This window comes from Bubalus kerabau, chromosome 5 (assembly GCF_029407905.1).
Source record: "Bubalus kerabau isolate K-KA32 ecotype Philippines breed swamp buffalo chromosome 5, PCC_UOA_SB_1v2, whole genome shotgun sequence".
Taxonomy (NCBI): domain Eukaryota; kingdom Metazoa; phylum Chordata; class Mammalia; order Artiodactyla; family Bovidae; genus Bubalus; species Bubalus kerabau.
Genome location: NC_073628.1, coordinates 5,324,955 through 5,335,566, shown reverse-complemented (window position 1 = coordinate 5,335,566; position 10,612 = coordinate 5,324,955). Strand labels below are relative to the sequence as shown.

General features: G+C 57.8%; 1 protein-coding gene across 9 annotated transcripts; it reads right to left on the bottom strand.

Moving 5' to 3' along the window:
* Positions 1-316: 316 nt before the first annotated feature.
* C5H11orf24 (chromosome 5 C11orf24 homolog) lies at positions 317-10,062 on the bottom strand. 9 transcript variants are annotated; one of them, XM_055580623.1, is made up of 6 exons: positions 9,899-10,062; positions 8,957-9,250; positions 7,623-7,783; positions 6,298-6,522; positions 2,391-2,564; positions 317-1,723 (listed from the first exon to the last, which is right to left on the bottom strand). In XM_055580623.1, the coding sequence occupies exons 5-6, from the start codon at positions 2,464-2,466 to the stop codon at positions 633-635; spliced, it is 1,167 nt and encodes a 388-aa protein (XP_055436598.1). In that variant the 5' UTR covers positions 2,467-2,564; positions 6,298-6,522; positions 7,623-7,783; positions 8,957-9,250; positions 9,899-10,062; the 3' UTR covers positions 317-632. The 9 variants fall into 9 exon arrangements, with proteins under 9 accessions (XP_055436598.1, XP_055436599.1, XP_055436601.1 ...); XM_055580624.1 differs by lacking the exon at positions 8,957-9,250 and adding an exon at positions 8,738-8,873; XM_055580626.1 differs by lacking the exon at positions 8,957-9,250 and having other exon boundaries at positions 7,623-7,805.
* Positions 10,063-10,612: the final 550 nt, after the last annotated feature.

Below are 10,612 nucleotides of genomic sequence, written 5' to 3'. Positions count from 1 at the left end.
TCTCGTATCCAAAGCAGGCTCCATGCGTCCACCACGTCACGGTCCCGAGAAAGGAGGATTCGAGGAAAGCGCTCACGTCCATGTGGTGCCAGGGACCCTCAGAGGTAAAGGCTCGTCCTGCCCAGGCTCGGACAGGGTCAGGCCTAAGAGCGAAGCCCGGGAGAGCAGCAGGTGCGGCCCATGTCCAGGGCCTTGCGGTACTTTCAACATCGACAACATCGCATCCCATCGCACAATCTTGAACAGGCTCCCCGGGGCACGACGGGAGCAGGGGTGGGGGTCAGGACGCAGCCCACACAAACAGAGGGACGCGGTCTGAGTGGAAAGGGGTCATTGCTTTAATTCAGGTCAGGACCCACCCCGGGGGCCCACCCACCCCATCCCGAGGCAGAACCACTGGCCCTGTGTCAACATGATCGTTACAAAAATAAATATGAAAAAAGCAGCCGCTCTTTAGTGATCATGGAATTAATCTTGACAGCAATTAAATGTGTTTAAGCATCTGGCATGTCTCCTAAATTGCACCAAAAGAATCTGGAAGCACTTGGTTTGGCCTCAGAGGCAACCCGGAAGGAGGGCACAAGGGGCCTGGCCCAGGCCCGGCTAAGTGTGGTGCCCACCCGGCCCGCAGGTCACATCTCGGAGTCGGCGTACATGCCGTTGATGAGATAGTCCACCTGCGTGTAGTCCTTCTTCCTGTAGCTCTCGTAGGCCTGCAGGGCGAACAGGATCAGGACGGTGATGAAGAGGGTGACCCCCAGCAAGAGCACCGCCAGGAGGAAACTTCTGTTCACTGAGGACAGGGCCAGGGGCTCGCTGGAGACCACCAGGTACCGGCCCTGGGTACTCGGCTGGCACGAGTCTGTGGGTGGCACCTTAGAGTCCCCAGGGGTCGGCCCTGGGGAAGTAGTACCAGGCGTGGCCGCAGGCTCGGCCTGCTCCGGCGTCTGAGTCATGCCTGGCCCTGCGGCCCCCGGCGTGGATGTGGCAGGGCTGGGCCGTGTCGTGGGGGTCGTGGCCTCCACCGCAGGGGCTGGGCTGGTGTGAGGTGTGGAGGTTGCCGCTGTGCTGACGGTCGGCTTGGGGGCCTTGGTTGTAGTGCCCATGGTCGTGGACATGGAAGCCACAGTGGCGGAGGTGGGCTCCGGGGTTGTGTTTAAGAGGGTGGGTGTGGGCCTCTGTGCTGTGTCATCCACAGTCCGGGACGTCGGCGTTGGCGCCTGGATGGTGGGGCCCTGCGTGGACTCACTGAGTACTTGGGGACTCGAGGGTGTCAGGCTGGCGGTGGGCCCGGGAGGACCGTGTGAGCCTGCGGGGCTGCTGACATTTGTGGGGGTCGTGGCAGCAGGCTGGGCACTTGTGGCCGGTGTGCGTGTGGTGGGCAGCATGGCCGTCGCTGGCCTAGATGACGTGCCGTTGCCGGGCGCCCGCGTGCCAGGTACGGATGGGGTCCTCCAGGCAGATGCTGGGGCGGGCGGCACGGGCGGCCTGGAGGCGGCTCCGGCCCGGGTCCCTCCAGCCGTCGCAGAAGTGCCCACGTCTGTCCTGTGTGTTGCCCCTGCTGTGACTGCAGGAGAGGTGTGGTCGCCTCCCCAAGTCCCTCTGGTCAGCGTGACAGGAGGCGGTGTCGCCGGGGTCATTCTCTCAGCTGTCATGTTCAAGACTGCGGTCGCTGTTTCCACGGATGAGTTTTTCTCCAAATGGTCCCACGTTTGGTTGAGGACTGCATACCGTTAAAAGTCAGAAGAGGAGAAAGACAAATGATCATCTTCTCATTAGAGAAGTGGATTACTCAGGTGGATTATTCAGAGCCGGTCTGTGTTTCTGGGCCGTGGGTCTGGCCGGGGAGGACGATGGTGACATGGGGCCAGGTTTCCCTCTTATCTTACCGCGCACCTCTGGCCTGCAGCCCGGGTGCTCGGTGCTGTGGTTAAAAAATTCCTTTCCTCTCTGAACCCCAAATGCACGGGAAGACTTCAGAGCTTCACCCTTTGATCCAATTTCCAAAATATCGAAGTCTCACATCACAGGTGTGATTCACTATTAAAAAAAAAAACCTATCCAACACACACCCAGGTTTTCAAAGCAGCTAAATCCTTGTTCTGGTATTCACACCGTGCCACAACTCTCGGCTTTATGGAAGGACTTACAGAGTTCTGGGGATGAACGGTGCCTGGCGCAGAGGAGAAGCGCAACTAAACGTGATGTTTGGGTCGACCAACTCCCCAGTAAACAATGGGTTTACGGAACAATTGAAATTTTGCAGGACCCAGTGAGTAACCCTTGCAGGGCTCAGAGGCCGAGTCCCACGTCAGCTGGACGAGCCTTCCCAGCCCAGCCCCCAGGGCCCCGGCAGGCCCGTCCAGCAGACGCACGGCTTTCTCACTTACGTGGATGCTTGGATGTGTGCAGGCTTTCGGATAAGGACCAGGAGGAAACCCAAACGAGCACGAGGGCTGTCCACATCTTGCAGGTGGGCCGGGAGCGAGGCTGGGTGGTCCCCGAGGCTCCCAGCTGGCCACGCCTCAGGCTGCTAAGGGCTCCCTGTTGCTTGGCCAAGGGACCTACGGTCAAGACAGCAGGCGCCTGGTCAGGAATGCGGGGGCAAGGGCTCCCGTCATGGGCGAGGGAGGGCTCCGGCGGGCCGCAGGGTGCAAACCCAGCCAGATATTCCCTGGGGCCTGGCATGCGGGAAGGGCATGCCAGTTCTCAGCCACGTGTCCGGGGATCAGCCTGGTGCTTGCTTTCATGGGCTTAGAGCACTTCTTGACCCACTTTCACGAGTCCCACCATCCCACCCCAGAGTTCAGAATATGAAAGAGCAGCAGAGAGAAGGTATAAAGACTTCCAGTTACTGAGATCACCCAAGTCCTCCTGAACATCTCCTGCGGCCTGCAGGACCTGTGATGGCTGACCGCATGGGGACATGCCACAAGCAGCCAGCCTTCACCCATCCGTCATCCGGCCACCCATCCATCCATCCAGCGCACCCCGAGCGAGTGCCCGCTAACGTGCCAGGCAGCGGACTCAGGACAGAAAGACGAGAGCCACATGACTCGCTCCTCCAGAGGGAGGCACAGAAGAGTGGTCACCGCAAGCTGCTGCCAGTGCAGAGCGGAGCGTGACTCAGGGTCGGGAAGTGGCGAGGGGATGGTGCCTGGGCTGGCCACGAAGGGGGAGGAGGAGGCTGGCCCTCCGTGCAGAGGCCCCAGAGGTGGGTGGGAGGGGACTGGGTGCTGCGGGCCCCAGAGGGGGCATGGAATTCAGCTGGTGGGGGCTGGAGTGGGGTGCCAGCTGGGCCATATTCTGAAAGACGGATGGGATCCACCTGTCGGAAAAGGGGTGGGGGGGTGAGTAGGGGGTAGTGGCCGGTAATGACAGCAGGGACCAGGGGACGGCGCGGTGAGACCGGGGGCTAAACTAGAGAGGGGCGGGCACGGTTTGGGTTTGGGGGTGCGGGGATGGGAGCCCCTGCGGGTCCGACCGAGGCGGGTGTGACAAGCACACACAGGGGTTCCAGGCGATGGGCATCTGGGAGGGGGGAGGGCAATGCAGGCGGGAGGGGATGAGGCCCAAGGAGGCCGAGAGACTTGGTCCAGGGGTTCCACGGTGAGGGACCGAGGGCAGGCTGAGCGGGCCCGCTCGCAGAAGCCCCCGTCTCCGAGGCTGACGATGCAGCTGCAGAGACTCAGAGTCCCCACCGCGGCTGAGCGTCAGCAGAACGAGGGCTGGGCACAGCCAAGACAGGCTTCCTGGGTGCAAGGGGGACTCCCCACGCTCACACCAGTCTCCCCATGTGCCAGCACTCTCCCGTCCCTCGCTGCAGGGCAACCAAGGGGCCTGGTAGCCTTGAGGGGCCCGTCACTTCATGCCCTGCTGGTCCTGGGTGGGCCCTGAGCCTGTCCTCAGCCCCACCCAACCGCCGGAGTCCCACGTGGTCGCCTATGAGGCCTGGGCCCTCCTTGGACAGGGGCCCAGCCATGTGCACCTTGGGTTAGTCCCGCAACCCGGCACTCCACGAAGGCTCAGCACAGGCGGAGTACAGGCTGCTGGAGTCTGGGGGCAAGTGAGGGGACTGGGGCCCCTGAGGGTGGCCCCCACAAGCAGTCCTGCCCGCAGGCACCCTAGGCCATCAGTGCGAAGCTCTGGAGTTCCATAGAAATCTTTGGAAGGGAGCCTTCAAGTTGCCCTGAAGGAAACGTGCTGACCGACTCCTCGCCCGGCATGATGCTAAGTGCTGCTCTCCACGGACCAGCGGCCGGGCTGGCTCCCTGGCCTCCCAGCAGCCCCAAGAGTCACCTTCAAGCGTCCCCATCCTGGCCCTGTGCCATCTGCCATTCCACAGCTGCCAGAGAGATTTCTGTAACCCACAAAGCCCACCCTGCCTCAGCTGCTTAAACCCCTACTCTCCCAGGATAATTCCAAAGCTTACTGACCAGGGATTTTGGCAGGAACTAATGCCTGTGGCTGGTGATTTGTCAGGGAAGTGAATACTGAAATGTATCCCTGAATATTCATTGGAAGGACTGATGCTGAAACTGAAGCCCCAACACTTTGGCCACTTGATGCAAAGAGCCAAATCATTGGAAAAGACCCTGAGGCTGAGAAAGATGGAGGGCAGGAGAAGGGGATGACAGAGGATGAGATGGTTGGATGGCATCATCGACTCAATTGGTATGAGTTTTAAGCAACCTCCAGGAGATGGTGAAGGACAGGGAAGCCTGGCGTGCTGCAGTCCACAGGGTCACAAAGAGGTGGAGACGGCTGAGCGACTGAACAGCAACGTTCAGGTAACAGGCGACGCATGAATACTTCTCTGGTCACTAAGCTGTCAGCATGGTGAGGCACCTTCCATGTCTGACCCTCGGCCCCTCCTGGATGAACCCACTTCCACCAGATGCGTGAAAGACCTGCAGTTTCCCGCCCGCCCCCGTGCAGCTTAAAGGGGCCCCTCGGGGTCGTTTTCTGCCTCCTGTGAGCAGCGGGGATGTTGCAGGGTGGCCCCAGGACTGGAAAAGTCCCCTCAGAACACAAACTCTGCTGGAAGGCTGTGCTCCGCACCCCCACCCCCATCCCTGGCTTCTAACCAAGTGTCACTAACTTCAGTTTAGCCTCATGGTGCGCTTTCCCGCCAAAACCGTCCCGTCAGGGTTCCTGGGGTCTCACAGGTGTCAAAAGGTCCCTGGGCCCTACCAACTACAGAGTCGCATCTGCTCTCTCGAGTGCGAAAGGCATCCTTTGTTCCTACAGAAACACGTGGGGGTGGGGTGGGCGGAGAAGAAACAGACCAGTGTCCTGAGTGAGGACTGAACCAGGGAGGTTTCAGGCACAAAGAGTTCACACAGCACCACCACCCCCACCCGTCCGTGGCTGAAGCAGACGCAGCTGGACTCTCCATAAATAAATGTATTGAAACGGCTCTCTCTTCAGCCAGTCACACCCAGCGAGTGCATTGACAACACCCCCACCACCGAGCCCCACATGCTCCCATCTGAACCCTGGATCCCAGGGCTTCCAGAATGCACCCTGGGCCTTAGGGCCTTCTGCTGCCCCCTCACTACAAATCTCGAGAGCAGGGTTAGCAAGCTTTTTCCTGTGAGAAGCTCAACTGCAAATATTTCAGACTCTGTGGGCCATGCAGTCTATCTTGGCTACTCAAGTCTGCAAAAGCAGGCATGGACCCTAGGCAGGTGATGGGTGTGGCTGTGTCCCAATAAAACTTTATTTACAAAGACAGGCAGCGGGTGGGACATGGCCACCCCTGGCTCTGGGACTTCACTGAGCTTCAGCTGACGTTCTAGCTAAGGCAAGAGGAACCGATTCAGGGGGCTGAACGGATTTCCTCCTTCTGTCCAGCTCCTCACCCTGGAACAGACGTGGACTGTCCCATTCTTGGTCCAGGGATGGCCTCCAAGCTGTCTCTTCCCAGGGCCCCTTCTGCTATGAGAGCCCCCCTTTGCCCCCCACATTGCTGAGATGCAGCACCCCAAGGGGCTCCCACAGTCTCGTGGTGTCACAATACGAGGCCTAGAGGGAACCTTCCAGAAACAGAAGATGGCCAGAGGACCACATGGCTCCCATGCCCAGCTGGGGAGCCCTGTCCAGTGCCATCAAAGGCAGAGGCTCTGACGGTGCAGCACTACCGGCCAGGCGTCCCAGTCACTGGATGGCTCGGCCCGCTGACGTTTGCACTTTCTTTTGCCCACTCTGACCCTGCAAAGCCCCCACAGGGCTGTTTCTGGGCTCCCTGTCCTGCCACCGAGCAGGTGGCCCTGCCCGCGGGCCTTGGACACTCACGAGAGGCAGCTGTTCAGGGCGCGCTCCCAAGCTGGGCCATCTTCCTTGGAGAGCTGAGGGCTTGGCACTGAGGGCTCGCAGGGTGAGGTCTGGCTTTGCGGGAGGCGAGGGCAGCTTTGCAGGGCACTCCCAGGCCATGGCACGCTCTATGGCGCAGGTGGGATCCAGGCAGATGCTCCACTCTGGTAAAAGATGCATCTAGGGTTTGAAAAAGAGCACGTGCTCCTGAGGAAAAGCAGGGGGTAGCATCCAGTGAGATGGGAGGTGTTTTCCTAGGAGCTAACCAAAACTGCAGAGGCGTCCAGGATACAGTTGTAAAGATATGAACTGGCAGGCATGACTCCGTCCTTGGTGAATATCTGATACACACTCAGGAAGAGATGCAAGACACTCACCACTTTCAAGAGTGGCAGACACAGGAGGTGGTAACGCCTGAGGACCACCACTGGCTGGCTCATGATCAGACACCCACATGCACATGTGCCAACCAGGACCCTGTGAGGCTCCTGGGCACACAGATCTTTTTGTCCCCCCATTTCTTATAGGCAAGACTCCAGACTCCATGACCTTCTCTCAGTTCCAAATGGCCTGCTATTGCTGCTAAGTCGCTTCAGTCATGTCCGACTCTGTGCGACCCCATAGACGGCAGCCCACCAGGCTCCGCCGTCCCTGGGATTCTCCAGGCAAGAACACTGGAGTGGGTTGCCATTTCCTTCTCCAATGCATGAAACTGAAAAGTGAAAGTGAAGTTGCTCAGTCGTGTCAGATTCTTCATGATCTCATGGACTGCAGCCTATCAGGCTCCTCCATCCATGGGGTTTTCCAGGCAAGAGTACTGGAGTGGGGTGCCATCGCCTTCCAGTTGCTAATCACAGGAGGAACAGCAATGAAACCCAAGGCAAGACTAATGGACCTGACAGATGATTCATCAAGATTAGGAGGGAGCCCACCCTGCACACACCCTAATCTTGTCAGCAACCTCACCCTTTTGAAACTTTGCAGAAGTTACTGCCTGGTTCCTTATCACATCCCCTGACTGTAACCTCTTCCTACTCACCAGGGAAGGGGGCACAGTTCTTGAGGCCCTCGCCTACTGTGCCCCTCCTTTGCATGGCAAGGTAAGAAAGCCACTCTTTCCTTCTCCTCCATGACTCTGTCTCCGTATCTCTGTCTGGCCTTGGTGCACAGAGTCAAGGTTTTGGCAACATACACACACACATGCACAGGCAGTCACACTCATGCACACAGCTACACATGCACTCATATCCATGTGACAAGGCAACCCATGCATGCACACTGCCCCGTGTGTACACGTGCAATCATACCTGTGCATGTGTGCAACCACACACACAATTAGATACACGAGGTGTGTGTGCTCATGGAGCATATCTTGAACTATCTCAGGGAACTCGATGGATCTCTCAGGAAACCTCTGATGGCTCCCATCACCGCCTCTTCCCCCAACCAGTGTGGCTGGTGATCACTGCTACAGAGACAGGAATTGGCCACTGTGTAGAGTCAAGAGCAGGCCCTTGTGCCATGACTTCATCCCTCTGGTATGGTACAGCCCCCACCTTCCAATCCCGTATTTTAAATGTCAAGATTCCCCTGTCGGGACCTGTGCTAATCGAAGTTGACTCACGATGGAAAGTGAAAGTGAAGTAGCTCAGTCGTGTCCAACTCTTTGTGACCCCCATGACCTGTAGCCCACGAGGCACCTCCATCCACGGGATTTTCTAGGCAAGAATACTGGAGTGGGTTGCCATTTCCTTCTCTGGGGGAATCTTCCCAATCCGGGGATTGAACCCAGGTCTCCTGCATTGTGGGTAGACACTTTATCGTCTAAGCCACCAGGGAAGCATGATGGAGAAACCATCACCAAAACTTAGTATTTGGTTTCCCCTGCAGAGGTTTTTGATATTGTTCAGTAGCTCAGTTGTGTCGGACTCTTTGTGACCCCATGGACTGCATCACACTAGGCTTCCCTGTCTTTCACCATCTCCCCGAGTTTGCTCAAACTCATGTCCATTGGGTCAGTGATGCTTCAGTGAGCCTTAAAGGAGAGTCTGGCCAATTATTCTCATTATCTGGTGTAGAAAGACTGGGCAGGTCAAGGTCTCAGAAAGAGACCCTTGGAGCAGGAAGGAAATGGTGTTAAGTAGGAGAGCAGACCAGGAGGAAAGACAGGAGGTTAGGCTGGTGCTGCGAGTTCTCATTTTCAGGGCTCAGCTCCTCATGAGCTGTGCAGGGAAGGGACAGGAGCCAGACAACGCTCCATGAGAAAGGCACCCTCAGACATGGCCCTGGGCGTCTCCTTCTCTGGTCCTTGACTTCGTGCTGCCTCTCAACATCTCCCACTTCCGATTTCTGCGCTCTCAATCTTGGCTTGATTTTAAACTTTTTTGAAACTGTGATATACAGGGTGCTGCATGCACATTACCTAAAAATCAGACTCCAAATTGCTTAATTCCTTTTTCTGGCTTACACAGGTTCCTAGGCCCAACGCAAGTGTTACCTGCCACAGTCCATCACACTAGTAACTTATTTATCAGCAGCAGCGGCAATGTGACTCCAAGCTGGAGAAACGACACATACCAAGGAATAGGGATTGCAGAAACAAACACAGGGCAAACCACAGACATCTGTCCTGACACGTCACCTGGCTGAACTTTGGTATCAGAACGCAAGGAACACAGGCGTGTGGGTTTGTGTCTTTAGACATTGTCCTGGGTTCCAAAGGATGTGTGTCTGCGGTAGATGGGAACCTGGAGTGCTGCAGAGCATCTTAATTATACTGCTTCCTTCCAGGCTTCTGGAGTTTTGGGTATGATGCTAATTGCTGATCAAGAGCCTAATTTTTGCTGGCCACGTGGGTAAATTCCACATTCCTTTGTCCATCAGGCAAGTCTGGCCTATAAGCTGAATATCTGTATTGAAATTTTAGAGATGATTCCTCCAGGGAGGGGGAAAAAAAAACAATATTATTAAAGGCAGATTTCTAAGTAGGTATTTATGTCTTATGGCAAACCATGTGGATGCTGGCTCCTCATACTAGCTTAACAGCTAATGGCAGAGACTAAGCGGCTATCCAGACTCACGTGGAGGAGGCAGGCAGGTTAAGTGGAAATGCATAAGCCCCTTCCAGGTAGAGAGGGCTTAGGGGAGGCCTGGATCACCTGAAAGGGCCAACTCTGTCGTTGAGGGTAACACTTCCTGGGGCCCAGCCTTGGGCCGGGCAGGACCTTTTAAGCTCCCCACCCATCAAGGTATGTCCCAACTTTCCCTCCTTCACTCCCAAATTGGATCGACCGCGTCTCTTCTTCTCCGGTTCGGGGTCCTCTTAAGGCCCCCTTTTGCCTCCTGCCTCTTGGGCTTCCCCATCCCCGCTCCTTGCCCCAGCTGACTCCTCCTTACGATCCTTCCTCTCCTTCCTCACCTCCAGTCGTCACCAGTGTGCACTCCGTATCCCCATTCATCTTGTCGCTGCCTCCCTCCTCCGCCCCTCGAGCCCTCCATGCACCCCACCTCCCCCTCTCCGCCCCCAAGCCGGTACAGGCAGCAGTGACAACAGCTCCCCGGGACAGCAGGGAGGCCCGCTTACCCGGGCGCGGCAGGCCTTGCGGCGGCCCGGCGGCCCTCGGGCAGGGGGAAAGCGCCCGCGGTCCGGCGTGGGGACGTGGCTGGCAGCAGAGCCGCGGGACCCGATGCCAAGACCGCTCAGGGCAGCCGCCCCAGCTCGGCCCCACCCCTCCCCGCCCCGGAGGTGACGTCACTGGAGGGCGGGCCTGGGTGGGCGGGGCAGCCTTGGACGACCCTGGAGCCCGATCCCCGAAATGAGTGGCGCTGCCGGAGGCGAGCCGGAAGTGGGGGCGTGGCCGCACCAGGGCCACGCCCACCGCGGAGCGGCTCAGGTTACACCTCGAGCGCGGCCGGAAGTGGCTATTTTGGACCGGTCTCTGCCGGAAGTGGTGGTTCCTGGTGCTTTGCCACCTGGCCGAGAATACCGCCCTGTCCGGCGGAGGGTCTCGGAGAGGGTCATCTCACACCTACCTCGGCGGCGTGGCTATGCCACGTGCCCGCCCCCATCCCACAGACTTTATCCAGGCCCAGGGGCCAGCGCTGGGACTAAGTAATAGAGATGGTCATCCGTGAGTCTTGAGCGCTTGCACGCGCCAAGCCCTGAGCTTGGTTCAGTGATTTTACTCTGCAGTAACCCTGTGACACGCTTCGCACCCGTTTTACAGACGCTGAAACTGAGGCTCACAAAATGTTCTTTAATTGTGAGCCGTGAATAACAGTGGGGCAGAATGAAGTA